General features: G+C 37.3%; 1 protein-coding gene across 6 annotated transcripts in view; it reads left to right on the forward strand.

Annotated features, from left to right (window-relative positions):
* The window catches only part of RAPGEF6 (Rap guanine nucleotide exchange factor 6), a 213,515-nt gene that overhangs the window by 178,034 nt on the left and 15,663 nt on the right, over window positions 1-19,818 (forward strand). For 5 of the 6 annotated variants that reach the window (XM_032156511.2, XM_032156508.2, XM_032156512.2 and 2 more), the window contains 6 exons: window positions 3,160-3,371; window positions 5,984-6,107; window positions 8,813-8,836; window positions 12,161-12,381; window positions 16,272-16,460; window positions 19,659-19,793. In XM_032156511.2, coding sequence (XP_032012402.1) covers window positions 3,160-3,371; window positions 5,984-6,107; window positions 8,813-8,836; window positions 12,161-12,381; window positions 16,272-16,460; window positions 19,659-19,793 — 905 coding nt within the window. The remainder of the gene's footprint in view (window positions 1-3,159; window positions 3,372-5,983; window positions 6,108-8,812; window positions 8,837-12,160; window positions 12,382-16,271; window positions 16,461-19,658; window positions 19,794-19,818) is intronic. The other variant, XM_032156509.2, reaches the window with a different exon arrangement.

Raw genomic sequence — 19,818 nt, forward strand, 5'->3', positions numbered from 1 at the left:
TGTCTGCACTCTGCTTCATTGATTTGTCTATTTATTTACTGTTTTAATTGCTGAAGTGGTAAAATAGGTTTTAAGGTCTGGTAGGGCTAGTCAAACCCCTCATGACTGTCTTCATACTTTTCTTTGGCTGTTTCTGGCATGTTTATTTGTTTCATATTAACTTTAGAATCAATTTATGTAGTTCTTTTAAAAAGTTTTGTTGATGTCCGGGCGCGGTGGCTCACGCCTGTGATCCTGGCACTTTGGAGGCCAAGGCCAATGCAGGTGGCTCACAAGTTCAGGAGTTCTAGACCAGCCTGACCAACGTGGTGAAACCCCATCTCTACTAAAAATACAAAAAAATTAGCCAGGTGTGGTGGCACATGCCTGTAATCCCAGCTACTCAGGAGGCTGAGGCAGGAGAATCACTTGAACCCAGGAGGTGGAGGTTGCAGTGAGCCGAGATCACGCCACTGCACTCCAGCCTGGGTGACAGAGCAAGACTCCGTCTCAAAAAAAAAAAAAAAAAAAAAAAAAAAAGTTTTGTTGGTGTTTTCATTGAGATTACATTAAATACCTAGATTACTTTAGTGGACATTTGATAGCTTTGTAACAATGGCTCTTGCCATCCAAGAACACTTACTCCACTTGTTTCAGTTTTCTTTTATTTCCTCTGTGGAGTTGTTTTATTAGTCTATTTTCACACTGCCATATAGAAATACCTGAGACTGTGTAATTTATAAAGAAAAGAGGTTTAATTGATTCACAGTTCCTCATGTCTGGGGAGGCCTCAAGAAACTTACTATCATTGTAGAAGGCGAAGGGCAAACATGGCGTGTCTTACATGGCAGCAGAGAGAGCGAGCGAGGGGGAAAGTGCCACACTTTTAAACCATCAGATCTCTTGAGAACTCACTGATTATCATGAGAACAGCATAGGGGAAATCTGCCCCCATGACCCAGTCACCTCCCACTGCGTCCTTCCCCTGACATGTGGGGATTACAATTCCACATGAAATTTGGGTGGGGACACAGAACCAAACCATAGCGATTTTTATAGTGGTGTTCATGTAAATCTTGAACATTTGTTTGAATGTTTAATTATCTTTTATTGCTGTTGTGAATGGGATCCTTATATTATGAATGGGATCCTTAAGTTTTCTAATGGTTTCTGCCCAAGTATTCTAATGCTTATGAATATCAGTGTTGTACCTAGTACCTTACTGCATTCTTCATGCTTCTAATAATTTTCAGTTACTATTTTGGGAGTTTTGAGTTAGACAATCTAATTTTCTTCAACTAATGATAACTTTACGTCTCTCCATTTATTAATAGCTATTTCTCTATTTTGTCTGTTTTCATCTGCTGGTGCTTCATATGAAATGATACCGTTGTCCCTCAGTATCTGTGGGGCATTCGTTCCATGGCTCTTCACAGATAGCAAAATCCTCACATACTCAAGTCCTGCAGTTGACCCTGAGGAACTTGTGGATACATAAAGTCAGCATTAGCAGGTTTCACATCCAAGGAAACTGTATTTTTGATCCACATTTGGTTGTGAATGTGGAACACTCAGATACGGAGGGGTGACTGAATTTATTGAAAAAAATCTGCATGTAAGTGGATCTGTGCAGCAGTATTCCATGGTAGCAGGAGTTAGCCTTGTATGTGAATTGTTTTGTCCTTTACTTTTTCTTAGTAAATGGAGATTGTGGCAGCATTAGGGCTGCTTACAACTCAGAGTTTCCCCCTTCTTTCCTGTCTCAAACAGATTTGTACCAAGGTGTATCACTGTGTGCTATGCCAAATAAAGGATTGTTGGCTGGGCATGGTGGCTCATGCCTGTAATCTCAGCACTTTGGGAAGCCAAGGCAGGCAGATTACTTGAGCTCAGGAGTTCAAGACCAGCCAGGCCAACATGGTGAAACCCTGTCTCTACTAAAAATATAAAAATTAGCCAGGCACTGTGGTACACACCTGTAATTCCTGTACTCCCAGCTACTCAGGAGGCTGATGCACAAGAATCACTTGATGCTGGGAGGCAGAGGTTGCAGTGAGCTGAGATCGCACCACCGTACTCCAGCCTGGGCAACAGAGCAAGACTCTGTCTCAAATAAATAAATAAAATAAAGGATTGTTGTTTTTACTCTGAGGGCAGAAAGAGTTCTGCTTTGGAGAACTGTTGTCAGCTTTCATTGATATCTTCAGCTACAGACATTATTTTTCATCAGATTTGCTTACTCTTGTTTGACCTTGACTATTTTTTGACAACCTTTCTAGTGTGTTTAGGAGTTTTTTATCTCTTAGTTTTGGTGGATGATATGAAATTTGTATTGGTTACTCATCCTTCTTATAGTGGTTTGGGGAAATTTCTGAGAAGCAAAAGGGAACAAAGATACCTAACTCCATGCCTTAAAGTCAGAAATCAGGAGAAGATTTTAAACACAGTGGTGTGGGTAAAAGTCAGATGGCTGAGAAACAGGATTTGCTGATAAGAAAATTGAGGCATTGTATATACACTATTCATTTGGCAACCTACCTATGTGATGGTACTGTAGAGGTAAAGGATTCATAAAGACTTGCAGCCTAATTGGCATGAATTATGTTTTCAAGTTAGGGAATATCTGAGCCTATTTAAAATCCTGTGGAAGGGAGACATTGAATATCTGGAGGCTTAGTGAACAGTATTAGAACCTAGGAATATGGATGTATTGGAATCAGGGATGTGAGTGAACAAAATCGCGGGAAAAAAAGGCTTCCTAAGGTGCAGAATTAGCCCCAGTTATTATTTAACAGTTGTTCTCAGCATTACTTAAACCGCTTTAAAATAGGTAATGTCTCCATAAAGTTATTTCTAAGTAAAACAAGCAACATTGTGATGCTTGAAGTTTTTTTTAAGTTAAATGTTTATTTTGTGGAATTATTCTGTCACTTAAATGAAACTAAAATAAATGCTATGTAGCTATACAACTATAGGCAAGCATTATAGTTTGAAAGAAGTTCTTGTTGTAAGATTAGGGAGTCTCTTATTTTTTTCTCAGTTTTTCTCTGTTTATTTCAATGTGTTAAAATATGTCCCTGCTTATTTTTAGTTTTATTAGAGAAAATGGTGTATATGCTGACCTGAGTCCACCCCTCCCCCCAAGTTTCTTTTTAATGTTTCTATTCTCATCTTTGGCAGTGGCTTGAACCTGGCATCTGTAGCAAGACTCAGAGGTACTTGGGAAAAGTTACCAAGCAAATACGAGAAACATCTTCAAGATCTACAAGACATTTTTGATCCGTCTAGAAACATGGCAAAGTATAGAAATATTCTTAGTAGTCAAAGTATGCAGCCTCCAATTATTCCACTCTTCCCTGTTGTCAAGAAAGATATGACATTTCTACATGAAGGTATGAAAACATTATTGATGTTTTACCATATGGTTTATCTAAAGTCTACCTGAATTGATTTTTGTGTATGGTATATTTCCTATTCTATTAACTTGGTAACTATACACTATTTTACTGTTTTTCTAGTGTTGAATTAGATGTCATACCATACATATTTGTTAATTAATTTAATTATTAGTACTTTTTTCTGTGTCAGATAATGCAAGGAACTTAGACCACTTAAATTCCATTTGCTCGGCCGGACGCGGTGGCTCACGCCTGTAATCCCAGCACTTTGGGAGGCCTAGGCAGGTGGATCATGAGGTCAGGAGATCAAGACCATCCTGGCTAACACGGTGAAACCCGTCTCTACTAAAAATACAAAAAATTAGCCGGGCGTGGTGGCGGGCACCTGTAGTCCCAGCTACTTGGGAGTCTGCGGCAGGAGAATGGCAGGAGCCTGGGAGGCGGAGCTTACAATGAGCTTAGATGGCGCCACTGCACTCCAGCCTGGGTGACAGAGCGAGACCCTGTCTCAAAAATAAAAAACAATTCCATTTGCCCATCTCCTGATTTTCATGCAGTTGTTGCTGTGCTTTTAACACAAGATATTGTTGCTTAATAAAGTCAGTATTTAACCTTGCCTGTATATTTACTTTTGTTGTTGTTACTACTATTTTTTATTCATTCTTGCATTTCAGAGCTTCCGTATTGCTGGGCATAGTTTTTTGGCCTTATAGAACACTGTTTAGTATTCCCCTTAAGTGCAGGTTTGCTGGTGATGAATATCTCTTAATTTTTGTTTATCTGAAAATGCCTTTACTTCATTTTCAGAGGATTTTTGGTTGGCACCTATCTTCTTTGAAATGACATTCCATTGTTCTGTGCCTTCCACTGTTAATGTTGAGAAGTTAGCTTACAGTTTTATTTGCTGTTGCTTTGACTGTAATCTGCCTTTGTTTGATACTGGCTGTTAGGATTTTGTTTTTTTCTTAATTTTTTTCTAGTTTTGCTTAATATGACTAAGTGTGGGGTTTTGTTTTTGTTTCTTATTCTGATTGTTGTTTATAGGACACCTTGAAACCTATGGCTTTATATTTTTCATCAGTTTGGGAAAATTCTCAGTAATTGTATCTTTTATTCTCTCTTCAACTATGTCTCATCTTCTGGTAAATTCATTACTGATTTCCTAATTCCAGTTATTATTTTTGTTTGTTTGTTTTACAGCTTCCTTTTTCTTTTTTTAGTTTAATGTTCTTTTCCAGAGTTCTCATTGTTTTTTCTTATCTTTGAACATATTCAACACAGTTATTTTAAAGTCTGCCTCTAATAATTCCATAATCTGGATCCCCTTTGGGTCTTACTCTGTTTTCTCTTTTTTTCTCTTTCATTTCTGTCATGTTACGTTTTCTCCTAATGTGCCTGGTTATTGAAAAGTGAGATTACAGACATAATCTCGCTTTTTGAATGATGTTCCATATCTCCAGAGAGGATTGAAGTTTGCTTCTGGCAGGCAGTTAGGGGTGCTAGAATTCCAAAATCACTTTAATCCATTTTGATGTAATTTAACGACAGACTTTTATCCCAGTCTACATTCAGTTTATCCTTGGTCTCAGGATATAGCTCCTCAGATTTTCAACCAAGCATTGGAGGTTTACAAGGACTTAAGTTGCTTTTCCTTTTACCTCAAAAGACAGGGTGTCTGTACTCGGTTTTTCAGCTCATTATCCCTTTCTGAAATCAGATATACCTAGGGGCAAGCACTGGGAAGTGTTAAACTTGCTTCTCTGCATTTTTTTGTACTTTTGTCCAGCTTCTCTGATCTCACCAGAAGTGTTGTTCTAATTATGTAGTCTTACTGCCTCTTCTTTCATTAAAACTCATTTTTCATAAGGAAATGTTATAGGCTTCAAATATGTTTTTCTGACATGTTCCTTGAAATATGTTTATATAACTTGAGAGTATGCATCATGATTACTTTGTTTCCAGCTTGTGTTGACACCCTGAACAATTCATGTGTCCAATATATATGTGCTGTTTACCGTATATTCCTCAGTCTTGCCTTCAGGGCCTTGGACTTTGACAGACCTCAGGGTCTACCTCAGGAGATAAATGGGGTCATGCTATGTTATAGACAAGTGTGAAAAAACAATGCTATCAACAGTCAGGTTGCCCTTTGTTTGGGATTTTTGTTTTGTTTTGTTTTTTGTGGATTTTTTTGAGTTGAGATCTCACTCTGTTGCCCAGGCTGAAGTGTAGTGACACAGTCATGGCTCATTGCAGCCTCAAACTCCTGAGCTCAGGCAATCCTCCTGCCTCGGCCTTCCAGAGTGCTGGGATTACAGGTGGGAGCCATTGTGCCCCCAGCCCATGAAACTGGTTTTAGAAGCCATGCACAGTTTATCATTTGACTTTATTCATAACCATCACTCCTACATGGAACACAGTTCCTAGTGGCTCATTCCCTAAGAGCAGGGTTGAACCATGTATGGGTATATCAGTTCTTAAAAGCAAAATTGGCACTGTGATAAAGAAGGTCCTTCTTTGTGCCCCTCAAGATTACCAGCTTGACTTTTGCTACTTTTATGTAGATAATTTAATTTTGAACTTAAACATTTATTTTCATTCAATAGGAAATGACTCCAAAGTAGATGGTTTAGTAAACTTTGAGAAGTTAAGAATGATTTCCAAGGAAATCCGCCAAGTTGTTCGAATGACATCTGCTAACATGGACCCAGCTATGATGTTTCGACAGAGGTAGGACATTGAAATACGTAAAAGTGTTAGAGTGGTATCAAGGGTGATATAGTAATTAAAATATTTATCATTTATTGATCATATTTATTCTACCATATGTGCTGTACAAACCACTTTATATATGTCCTTTTCATGTAATCATTTATTATAATAACCATAACAGGTAGGTGATATTAGCCTTCGTTATACATATTAAGAAACTGAATGAAGCTCAGAGCAGTTTTTACATAATTTGCAAATATTTGTATGTGGATAGTTCTGTATTATTGTTCTATAAAACATCAGCAAGCCAGGCGCAGTGGCTCACGCCTGTAATCCCAGCACTTTGGGAGGCAGAGGAGGGCAGATCACAAGGTCAGGAAATCGAGACCATCCTAGCTAACAAGGTGAAACCCCGTCTCTACTTCAAAAAAAAAATCAGCAAACAAATACAAGAAAATTGCTGATACTCATCTTGTTTTCATCTCGTTTCTAACCTAATTTGTAAAGTATTAGTCTGACTATGTCTTTTATTTTTACTGAATATTTTTAGTGTTCTGTTTCTGTTTAATTCATACTTCATTCCTGTAAACCATTTTTCTTTTTCTCAAATTATACTGTTTCATTTGTGTATAAGTTTTTATTACATACAAATGAACAGAATTTAGAAAGTGCAAATTTAATCATACTTTACTAAAAATGAAAATTTTTATTGTGTTCTGTATTAACCTGATATTTTAAGAATGCTTTTTAAGGTTCATTTTTAATGTAATAACAAAGGCTTCCTCAGCTTACACAAAATTGAAACAAAGTATGTTGTTAAGCTATTCCTAGTAATTTTTATAATTTTCAGGGTGTAAATAAGACATTGTGGTTTTAATTTTTGATCTGATTTCCTTTTGGGCCTATGTGTATAGCTTCAGTTCACAGGGACATTAAAAATGAAATCATGTACAGGGGCTGACACAATTTCTATGGCTTAAAAAAATATACTGTGCTAAGGAAACAAAAATACTTGGTATTCGGTTGGTGCAAAAGAATTTGTGATTTTTGCCATTACTTTTACACCAACACAATACTTTAAAAGCCAGAGTTGGAATTTTCGTAACCCAGTAGAACCAGTAATACACTGGGTTTTTTTGTTACTTGTTTTCTTTACATTGTTGTTTAGGGGTCTTTGTTTTTGAGACAGGGTCTGTCACTCTGGTTGCCCAGGCTGAAGTGCAGTGGTGGTGTCTCAGCTCACTGCAGCCTCAACCTCCCAAGTTCAGGTGATCCTCCCACCTCAGCCTCCCAAGTAACTGGGGCTACAGGTGCGTGCCACCATGTCCAGCTAATTTTTTTTTTTTTTTTCCAGTAGAGACAGGGTTTTACCATGTTGCCCAGGCTGGTCTTGAACTCCTGGACTCAAGCAATTCACCTGCCTCAGCCTGCCAAAGTGCTGGGATTACAGGCGTGAGCCACTGCACCCGGCCTAGGTGTCTTTGTTTTTGCAAGCAGTTGATCTGATGGTTTCTCTGGTTTAGAGATCCACAAAGCATGGAAGGAAGGGGGAGTGTGCCAGATCTCCTCTTTTCTACACATCCCACTTCTGAACACCTTGGGAATCGCTACGTGTAATGATTGATATCATTGCTTAACAGTCTGGAAGCAGAAAATAGTAAGAACTAGGTACCAAAGCAAAGAAGGGTTTGTTTGGTTTTTTTGTTGTATGTCCTTGTACAATGACCCTAACACTCCCTATTGGCTTATATGGACCTCTGTTTACTTGTACATATTAACATCCTGGTTCCTGAAGACATGATGAATTTGTGACCCTGCCAGACCAGTTTATAATATACTAAGTACTAGCCATACTTCAGTAATGAGCAAAGGAGAAAAACTGATGAGGAAATTAATAAACATGGCTGTTTTCTTGGGAATGGCCTGGATTGAATAGAATAAGGTATTGGGGGAAAATAAGAAACATCTGTATTAAAGATTGGACTGAATTTTTCCTGAATCAGTTTTGTCAGCCAGTGCTAAAATGTAATACCTTTCCTTAAGCAAACAATATCCATTTTGGTGGTGTATGAGTATCTAGTTTGGACAAAGTAACCCCTTTTAACAGTAATCAATTTGCAGACTTAAGAAATAGAATCTTTAGTCAATCAAACAGCAATGTAAAGATATATAGTATTATGAAGATTTTAATGATATGTTTTTACATATATTTTAAGTTGGATTTGCTGGTCAACATTTCTTACTAGACATCTTGTCAGAGAAATTTCTGCACTTAAAAATGAAATTTTATGTTTTTATGTTCCTTGTAATTTCATTCCGTCATTTGAATGAGTGGCCCAAAAATCTTGCCAGCAAGATGTTCAGAAATTCTATTCCTTTAAGGTCTTTTCCCTTAAAAACTTTGAATTCAAAATTTATATTTTAGTAAGTAAATGTTTTTCCTTAAGCTTCTTATTTATATAAGCTTCCTGATGAATTAGGTATTTATAATTGGCCTAAAGCATATTTTTATAAAGTATTTTGGAGCTTTTTTGACCTTCAGTATATACTCATCTTACCCTCCTGCCTTCCATTAAAGTCATTTTACTGTTAAGCTGTAATTTTTTCCTGATAAAATTTTTCTGTTTTCTGTCTGCATAGTTTCTCTGACTCTCAACTGTTGTCTTTTTTCTGTGCTTTCCTATTCAAACACATGCTTCAATGTTTGTGGCTCTTGCTTACAGGAAGAAGAGGTGGCGGAGTCTGGGGTAAGTGTAGAGATGAACGCAACTGGAATGAAGGTTGTGCGACTCTTAACATATATTGCATCCTTTTCATTAATGCACGCACATAAAATAGCATGAATTCTATTAACCCTGTCAGCCTACATTCCTGACAAATGCCTTCTGCTAACAAGGTGAAATTAGTGATAGAACTGGCTATTTTTCCTTTATTTTTCCACTATTGTTGCCCTATAAGTCCTTTTTAGATTTTAATTTAGCTAGGTCAGTTAGATGATGATAATGATAGCGAATATTTGTTGTGTGCTTGCTATGTGCCATACATTGTTCTAAGCACTCTAAACAAATTACCTTACTTAATTCTACTACTACCCTATAAAGGAGATACTGTTCTTTCCATGGTACGGATGGGAAAGGTAGAGTTGCCTGAAGTTTTAGAGTTCATTAATGGTAGATCCAAACCTAGGTAGTCTAATTGTAGAGTTCACACCACTTTCTTTTATTCAAATGCCACATTTTATAAAAGTAAATATATCATATAAATATATAAAAATGAAAGATCTGTTTATGAAGGTTGCATTTTCCATCAGTTTTCTAAAAAGAGGCAGCCCTTATCCAAGCTGTACTGTAAAATTGAACTAGAAGATTATTTTATTTCCTCAGACCCACTAATGCCACTTACTTGTAGCGTTGATTGAATTTTATTTGAAATTTTTACCAGCTTTAATTGAAGACTCCCTTATCTTTAAAGTTGTGATAGAATCAGCAACTGCCACTATTTGTTATAGAGTTAGGTCTCTACTTCTACATAGCTAAATGTCTATTTAGAATCATAGAATGTTAAAGATCTTATAAATCATCTATCTAGTCCTTTCATTTTTAGATGAAGAAAGAGATGACTTTTGTGGATGAAGGGATTGCATAAGAAGAATTTTGTTATTTTAAGACTTGTAGTGAACCATGAAGTTAGAAGCTTTTATTACATGTAAGAAGAATTTTTTTGTGAGCCACCTTCTTTATTTGAGTCTTGTCTCATTTGTGGTCTTGTTTTCTGTTAATGCTTGGTAAACTTGACTTTCCTTCTATTTTCTTTCTCCCTTCTCTGTGTGTTTCCCATGTGTTTTCTTCTGGATCACACATTTATGTCTGGGTCTCTTTTGGCTCTTCTCACTGAAAATAGAAATTGATACCTGGCATTACTATTGTAAAGAAGAATACTTGGACAATATCTTTTAGTGGGTGTTGGGTGTGTTTGAATGACTTATTTTAACATGTTTCACTGTTCATTCAGCTTTAGGGTTGCACTGTATGATGCTTGCAAACATTAGGTATATTTATTTTATATCAGCATTTTCTGTTTTCAAAGTAGTTTAGAAAACATTTTATCGACATTTATCACAATGTTTTTATTTGTTAGAATTTTGTGTCTCCTAGATTTGTCAACACCTACTTTTTTTTATATTAACTAAGATGAAGTCATTAAATATTTGTGTTAAAATTTGCTCCTAAATAGCTGCAACTTGATTTTACTGCATTTCTTTGAATTCAAGACATCGTCAATTGTTGGGCATATTGTTATTTTATCTACTACTAAGGAAAATCACTGCAGTGTTCTGCTACCACTGAGAATTTCTACTTTATGCTTATTGAAGGAGTTCTTATGGACTTGGCTATGGATTTTTATTACAGTGTCAAAACTGAATTTTTAAAAATCAATATTTTTATTCACATAAAAAGGAAAATATAAGCAAAGTAAATTGGTTTAGGTTTTCCTAAAATTTCTTGATATTCAAAATATGAATCTTCTGAAATGTTTTCTTTTAGAGTCATTAGCTTCTGGATTTTGTTTTCCAGAACCCTCCTCCCCCATACAGTATTGCCCTCTGTGCCATCCAGTGTGTTGGTAATGTACCATTTCTTTGAAAAACCACTAAAGAACCAAAAGCTGCTGGTGCTGGGCTCTCAGGCTAGGTTTGGAAATAATTAGAGTTAGTTTTCTCTTGTCACTTGCTTTGGGAATGTTCTTGAACTTGTCAGATTTACTACTTCTTTATAATGATTTGGTCCCTGGAGGTTAAAAGGCTAATTCACTAATGGCATTGGATTTTCTTTGAAGCCATTCTGCAAGTTTTGAGGTGTCTGCAGATGTAAATAATGTCTTGTCATAGTTTCTGCCTGGCCAATAGCAATTGAAAGTTGCCATTGAGTGTAAGATATACCCCTATTTGAAAGAGCTTAAAATGTGAAAGAAAAAAATGCCATAACGCTTTTTCAACTATGTTTCACTTAATTTACAATGAAAGCATTAGGATTTTAGTGTCTATTGTAAAGTATATATATGAGCACTGTGGTCTTTGTATTTAGAATATTTTTATATAAAAATGGAGCTTAATTTAGAAAATCCATAGATAACCTTATTATTTTGAAATGGCAAAATAAAATAACATCTAAATAAAAATTATATAAGAATTTTGTATTTGTTAGCCTTGTTAGAAAGGACAAACATCATTGCAGTTGCTGTTTTCCATTGGTTCTAGATGTGCAGTTGTTGTAGGATGTTTGCCAAAAAGAGTAGAGTCGGGGTGAAGCTGTAGCTTGTTTGAATTTTGGTTATTTCCACCCAGCTTGCAATTCTGTCATATTCACAGGCATTACAAAAGTGATGTCCCAGATCCTCAGTTCTAGAACCCAAATATTGCCTAACCGTTCCATATGTGAGTGGAAGCATTGAGTTTTTACTGCTTTCTGATTTCTGACGTTATTGAATTGCGTATAAATGCTGTAAATTTTCAGCTGATATGTTATTGGTAGTTCTGTTTGGGTTTTGGCCAAAATAATGGTTACTGGTAAAATTGGTTTAACATGCTCAGAGTGGGCCTGCTATAATGGTAGTGGCAATAGCATGTCCAAAGCAGAACAACAAGCAAAACTACTTTAGAAGCCTCATTGGTAAAGAACCCCGGTTCAGAGATTCGGCTGAGGATGGACTTGTCGTGGTCCAGACTCTTGCCATATCTTCAAAGCGTGGCTGGCCTCCAGGACCAGAGGAGTGCTTTTTCTTGTTACTGTTGTGCCATGGGTTGCATAGGCACAAACACAGGCCTGATGGAATATGCCACTCAGAGGGGCATTGTTATCCTATTCTTTTGAATTCTGTACTTTGCCAAATCCTGTTCTTAATTCAGAACATCACCATATGTGCCAAATTACTTTACATTAATGCTCTTCATCTTTTAACTCATTTACATCAGCATGCAATAGCATTAACAGAACAAAATCTTTTAATCTTCATTCTGCTATGCTTATTTCTCATCTCTACAGCCCCTTATTCTGATTTTCATCTTCTTATAGGTCACTGAGTCAAGGAAGCACAAATTCAAACATGCTGGATGTTCAGGGAGGTGCTCACAAAAAAAGGGCACGCCGCAGCTCTCTGCTTAATGCCAAGAAGCTATATGAGGATGCCCAAATGGCAAGGAAGGTGAAGCAGTATCTTTCCAGTCTGGATGTAGAGACAGATGAGGAGAAGTTCCAGATGATGTCATTACAGTGGGAGCCTGCATATGGTACCTGTGAGTACAAGTTTTCATTTATGTGATACTAAAGAGCACCACAAAATAAAAACTTATTTCTCTAGAATTATACTTAAGTCCCAAGAAAATTAACTTTCACTCACAAAAGATTGCTAGCCTACCTTAAGCATCATGTGATCCAATTAATCACATACTGAATCCCATCCATTCCTGACAGCTACACTATCCATAAAGTAGAGGAATAAGTAGATCTTTAAAAAGCTTTTTAATTCTTTTAAAAACTGGATCATTATAGGGGAGCCTTTCTGTTTGAGAACATTTTTACATTCATCTCTAAAGAGTAAACATAAGTGGAATTTTTACCTCTTTTTATTTCATGGATAATATTTACCAACTAGAAAATACAAGAAATTTGATTAAAACACCAGTGATAATAGGTACCTTACAGGTGCCAGTAGTAAGGTAAAACAAAAAAAAAACAGACACATTCTGATATTAGTAATCTCTAGAAAATATAATGAAAAAGATCATGTTCTCAATATGGATTTTTTTAATTAAATACAAGCAAGAGAATGCATATATCTTTGGATCAAGGAAATTATGAGTTCTAAGAGCAGAAATCAAAGATAATGAAATATATACTGTTATAACAAAATAATTGTACATCTTAAGTTATAGGTTAAGGCCAGGCATGGTGAGTCACACCTAGAAACCTAGGCAGGAGGATCACTTGAGGCCAGCCTTGGCAACTCAAAGAGACCCCATCTGTACAAAAAAAAAAAAAAATTAAAATTATCCAAGTGATAGTGCTAGCAACTTGGGAGGCTGAGGCAGGCAGGTCACTTGAGCCCAAGAGTTTGAGGCTGCAGTGAGCTAGTACTGTGCCAGTGCTCTCCACCCTGGGCAACAAAGTGAGACTCGGTCTCTAAAAAATAAACACACACACACACACACACAGAGTTAAATTTGCCCATAAAAATTGCAATAGAATTTTATTTCGAAGTTCCTAGTTGACAAGGGGTACCTAGTCATCATGGATTGACCCTAAGATTGATAAATGATATGGTATTTGCATAGTAATTTTTTAAAGTATGTCAAAAGAAAGAATAGAAAACAGGAAGTGGAAATAGAACCAAATACTGATTTTTAAATATTCAGTTTTGACAATTTTTAAATAAGGATAAGGAGCTTTTTAATAAGTGCTATAATCAAAACAGAGTATCTTGAATGCTTCTGCATATAAGATTTGGAGTATGATGGAAAGAATACCTACAAAAGGATAGAGGCAGAATTTGAGTTTCATTTATTACATTTGAGTAAGGTTTTCTTCATCTTTAGTTGGGCAAGGGTTGGGAGTACATTTTATTTCTGTGATTCTTTGTACATCAAAGTTATTAAATTTGGAAAAAGACATTTTTAAAAGCTAACAGTTGTTGAGAGCTTTCTACATTCTGGTTGCCACATGTTAAATGGTACATGTTAAAGGTAAAAGCTGAAAGAGTATATGGAACCTTCAACATTTATTCATGCTTTAAAGTTCAAAGCCATGTACATATTTATTAAAGCCTTCTGGCCCTGCTTTGAGTCATCATCAAAGTTATTTTTTCCCAGGTAATTTGATATAGACTTAATCATCTTATGGTTATGAAGCACAGTTTATATACACCTTCATGCCTTCCTCTTCTTACACCCACCCCAGACTTGTGTCTGTCTTTTCTCCTAACACTAAATGATGTCCCATGCTACATATTTAATATCTATTTGAAATGAGAAAATCTTTAGGCCTTTCTTTCTTAAACTGGATTCAAACATTTAGTTAAATGCATGTTCCTTTAATTTGGTTTGAGCATCTTTATAATGCATAATTGATTTTTAAATGTTTAAATAGTCACTATCCCAAGCCCAAACAATAGTTGATTTCTGAGCATTGTAGAATTTGATTCTTCCCAATTAATTAGAATATATGTGGTTTTTGTCATTCATCTGTAAACTCTTTTATTTTTAAAGTAGTCTCATGTTTTTTTCTTTGTACTGTAGCAATTATTAAAATAAGATGTCATTGATTAGCATTGACCAATCAATGAGAGAAGGATGAAAGTATTTCATGGCTCTAACCAAAGATGATAACCTCTTGGATTTAATTAGTTGGTGAGCCACTGCAATTTTCTCCTGGGGTCCCTGTATTTGGACTTTCTAAGATATTCTGATTCTTGTCACCCCAAATATTGTCTAGTCTGTCTTAATAAAAGCATAATAGCTATTATAGCTGTGTTGAGACAGTTTAGACATCTATTTTTGCTTTTATCTTGATGTTTAAAACAAATACTTCATGAAGTACTGAGGCTGCACCTGCATTGAAACCGCCCTGGATAACCTAAGGATTAAAAGTACTCCCTGATGGAAGAATGCCTTCCCCTTGGACTATAGTATTGGTTTTATATGAAGGAGGCAGCTTTTATAAGTAAGGGTTCTCAGTTTTTTATTCTCACATTCATTTTCAGAAAACCTATGGATTTATAAAAACACTGTCTCTGGTTTTCTTGTGTTATAGTTGTTGAGATAATTTCACTTATTTATTCAACAAATACCTATTAAGCATCTGTTTTCAGTCAGTTGCTGGCACATAAGGATGTAGTAAGGAACGAAATGCATAGTCCTTACTCTCAAGTACGTTAAAGCCTAATGAAAGGAACAGAGAGGATAAAGCCTAATGAGAGTATAGGACTGGGGAGAGGAAAGGTAAGCGAGTCAAGTCAAGGGGGCAGGCTGATGCTAAATCATACAGAGTCATAGAGGCCTTGTTTTAAGGATTTGGGTCTTCTTTCTAAAAGCAGGGTCAAGTTAAGGTTTGTGCAGAAGGAGAAGGGAAATGATATGATCAGATACTCATTTTGGAAGAGTCACTCTTCTATTCTATGAAGAATGCCTTGAAGGCATGCTAGAATTGATACAGTGAGAAAAGTTATTTCAGTAGTAAAGATGAGAGAATGTTAACTTGACCCTCAGCAGAGTGATGATGGAGCTAATTAACATGGATTCAAGAATTATTTAGGGCTGGGTGAGGTAGCTCACGCCTGTAATCACAACAGTTTGGGTAGCTGGGGCATGTGGATTACCTGAGGTCAGGAGTTCGAGACCAGCCCGGGCAACGTGGTGAAACCCCGTCTCTACTAAAAATACAAAAATAGACCAGGTGCAGTGGCTCACGCCTGTAATCCCAGCACTTTGGGAGTCCGAGGCGGGTGGATCACCTGAGGTCGGGAGTTTGAGACCAGCCTGACCAACATGAAGAAACCCCTGTCTCTACTAAAAATCCAGAATTCGCTGAGTATGGTGGTGCATGCCTGTAATCCCAGCTACTCGAGAGGCTGAGGCAGGAGAATCACTTGAACCTTTGAACCCAGGAGGCAGAGGTTGCAGTCCTGGGAGCCAAGATTGCACCATTGCACTCCAGCCCGGGCAACAAAAGCAAAGCTCTGTCTTAAAAAAAAAAAAAAAAAAAAAAAAGGCCAGGTTTTGTGGCAGGTGCTGTAATCCCAGCTACTCAGGAGGCTGATGCAGGAGACTGCATTGAACCTGGGAGGTGGAGGTTGCAGTAAGCCAAGATTGTGCCATTGCACTTCAGCCCGGGCGACAGAGCGGAACTTCGTCTCAAAAAATAAAAAATAAAAAATAAAAAGGAGTCATTTAGGAGATAAAATTAACAACTTATTCTACAACAGTTTTAGAGATAACATTTTTTATCTGACTCACCAAGCAATGGAGATAACATTTTATAGTACTTAACTGAAATTCCTGCTAAGAAAAGTTAATCTATTTTATCTTTCATGCTAAAAATAGATGGTTTTAAAGTAACCATTTATTATTGCCAGTGGTGATAACCTTGCCTAAAAACGTGCAGTTACTTATTTCTTACTCTCTCCTATTAGTGACCAAGAATTTAAGTGAGAAAAGATCAGCCAAATCATCTGAAATGTCTCCAGTGCCTATGAGGTCAGCTGGCCAAACAACTAAAGCCCACTTGCATCAACCCCACAGAGTAAGCCAGGTGCTTCAGGTGCCAGCTGTCAATTTGCACCCTATCAGGAAGAAGGGACAAACAAAAGACCCTGCATTGAGTGAGTATTCACTGTTAATATTACATCCGTTTAACTGAAATTTCCAGGGGAATTAGAGTGAAAAATAATTACAGATGTTCAGGAGTTAAGCTGTTGTAGGTTGTGTAATATAATCATCACTTCATGAATGAAAAAGTGTTGATTTCATTTTGCCTATAGATGTTTGCTGACAGCATACATGTTTTAAATGCCAACTTTGGATTTCCTATAATACTGAAATCTGTCAATCAATAGAAAATTTACAGCAATACATTTTGGGTACCAAGGGCTTACTGCATTCAAAGGTGTATTTAATGAAATATCTATTACAGACACAACCTGCAAAAACTGTGGAAATGAAGTTGCTTATTCCAAAAATGACTATACGTTGTTTTTTGTCTTTAATGACCCCTTCTGAAAACCTAGTTGGGAAACAAGAGAATATAACTTTTATAAAATATAGACCACACTTTTTTTCTTCTGTTAGGCCATGTAGTCATTACTCATATTACTTTTATTTGTTGTTTTAACAGTATCACTATTTTAGCCTTTTAGATGAGAACCTAGATTAGATTTGGTTCCTAGCATGATTACTTAGGCTGTACATTATATGTAGTATATGTTTAGTAGAACTTTGTTCATTTAATTTGTTATTGTTTGAGATACAAAGTTGAATAAGAAATTCCCCTTCCTTGACCAGATTTTCAGTCTGGTGATGTAGACACACAGATAACTTCAATATAATATGTCTTCTTGTTATGCCAGGGGTATATGGAGAACATACAAAACAACAAAACAAGAGTTTTAAACTTAGACAGAGGTAAGATAGGGCTTCAGAAGAAGGCTTTTTGGAAATAACATCTAAGCAGCCTACAAGGTTGGTGACGAAGAAGATAATTAGGCAAAAGTTCCAGAGAAGTTGCTTCAGGCCGAGGGAACAGCTTGGTATGTGCAAGAAACTACAAGCACTTTGCTGACGCTGAGTGGAAATTGCGTGCAGTGTTGACAGACAATAATAATTAAAGCTAACACTTGGAGAGCACTTACTGAGTGCCAGGCATGGTTCAGATTGTGCTTTACTAATTTTATATATCAGTCTTCATAGTAATACCACTTACCTTTCTACAAAGGAAGCGTAGAGGCTAAAGGAAGACTGACTGGCTTTAAATCTTTGCCTTTAACCACTGTACTAAACAGCTTCCAAGATGCAGAGAATGAAGACAGGTACGCTGAAATTACAATGTGCCATGCCAAAGGAAAAAGTTAACAGTGAGAAGCCATTGAAGAGATTTGAACAAGGGAAGGTTTCGGTTCAAGTTATGTTTGAGAAGGACTGTAGTAAGGATCACAGCAGGACTAGAGATAGAGAGCTCAGATGGAAAGCCCGTCTAACAGTTAACCGGAAGTTGCCCAGGGCCTGGACTAGTTTGGTGGCTATGGAAATGAAGAGAGAATTGGGTGCAGAATTGGTGAGGTTGATAAATTTGTTGTAGGAGTGAGAGAGGGACAAAGTTAGCTCTCGTTTTTTTACTTGAATATCACCACTTGAGAGGAAGCATTACTTGTACCATGTAGCTTGCTTGCTTGCTTGCTTTCTCTCTTTCTCTCTTTCTTTCTTTCTTTCTTTCTTTCTTTCTTTCTTTCTTTCTTTCTTTCTTTCTTTCTTTCTCTCTCTCTCTTTCTCTCTCTCTCTGTCTCTCTCTCTCTCTGTCTCTGTCTCTCTCTTTCCTTTTTTTGAGACAGTCTTCCTCTGTCGCCCAGGCTGGAGTGCAGTGGCGCAATCTTGGCTCACTGAAACCTCCGTTTCCCAGGTTCAAGCAATTCTTATGCCTCAGCCTCCTGAGTAGCTGGGATTACAGCTGCATGCCTGTTTTTAGTAGAGGTGGGGTTTCACCATGCTGGCCAGGCTGGTCTCGAACTCCTGACTTAAGGTGATCCACCCACCTCAGCCTCCCAAAGTGCTGGGATTACAGGCGTGAGCCACCGCGCCTGGCCCCATATAGGTTTCTTCATTTCTTATCGTAATATGGCTGTTTATATGATAAATATGTTTATATTACATTTAATGAAGGGTAGTGTGAGTATACTATGATCTAAATTTTTTCATTGTCCAGTGGCTGCTTGTTACTATGTCAAAATCCTCATCAAAGTTTGCTTACTTTATGTTTTGGTTTTTTGGGGGTTTTTTTGTTTTGTTTTGAGTCAGAATCTCACTCTGTCACCCAGGGTGGAGTGCAGTGGCACAATCTCAGCTCGCTGCAGCCTTTGCCTCCCGGTTTCAAGCGATTCTCCTGCCTCAGCCTCCCGAGCAGCTGGGATTACAGGCACATGCCACCACACCTGGTGGCTAATTTTTGTATTTTTAGTAGAGATGGGGTTTCACCATGTTAGTCAGGCTGGTCTCAAACTCCTGACCTCGTGATCCACCCGCCTCGGCCTCCCAAAGTGCTGGGATTACAGGTGTGAGGCACCATACCCGGCCACTTACTTTATGTTTTAAGAACAGTGTCTATAGCTCTTTGACATTTCTTAGAGAAGACGAATGTAAAAACGTCAATATATTTAAACCATTGCTAAGTTTGAGGTACTAAACAGACCAGACGTTGGACAAGGGTAATAATAGAACTTTAAGGAATCTTTCCACTGTGCTGCATACTATTTTTCTATACATTCATGATTCTTTCTGTTGTTTACTTCTCTCCTGTAGTGTGAATTTAGTGCTCTTGAAAAGGGCTGGACTGGCAGCCCTGCAGCCTCTTCCGTATGCCCACAGCACAGATGCACCACAGGTAGTGACAGTGCCAACATCCCCACACTGCCCCTGCCACATGCCTCGCCCCAACTTGGAGAGGCCACCTCTAGAGGGGAGGGAAGAGTTTGAATCCATGCCTTCTTTTTGAAGATTTCAAATCACTGTGTCAATTGTGGGAGGTGGGGCACAGCACTCAGACTGTTAAATTGATTTCCCTTATACCACAAAGCACAGACAAACTAATATAGTCTGGTCCATGCTGACCAGCTGAATTTGAATGAATAACCTAGAGGTGAGAATCTCTGTATGCCATTACCCAGTCATTTAGTCCCTGTTTGTCATTTACACATTTCAATTGACTACACTAGCCATTGTGCATCATAGCTTTAGTTACGTAGTGTTTTAGGCAACTATAGACATTTTAATTGTGAAAGGATGCTTATTTGCATCTTTGGTTTTATTTCTAGATACAAGTTTACCTCAGAAAGTTTTAGGAACAACTGAAGAAATAAGTGGTAAGAAGCATACAGAAGACACTATTTCTGTGGCATCATCTTTACATTCTACTCCTCCTGCATCTCCTCAAGGTTCCCCTCACAAAGGTAAGACAAAACATTTCAAACTAGT

Source organism: Hylobates moloch, unplaced genomic scaffold (assembly GCF_009828535.3).
Source record: "Hylobates moloch isolate HMO894 unplaced genomic scaffold, HMol_V3 SCAFFOLD_6, whole genome shotgun sequence".
In the NCBI taxonomy this organism is placed as follows: Eukaryota; Metazoa; Chordata; class Mammalia; order Primates; family Hylobatidae; genus Hylobates; species Hylobates moloch.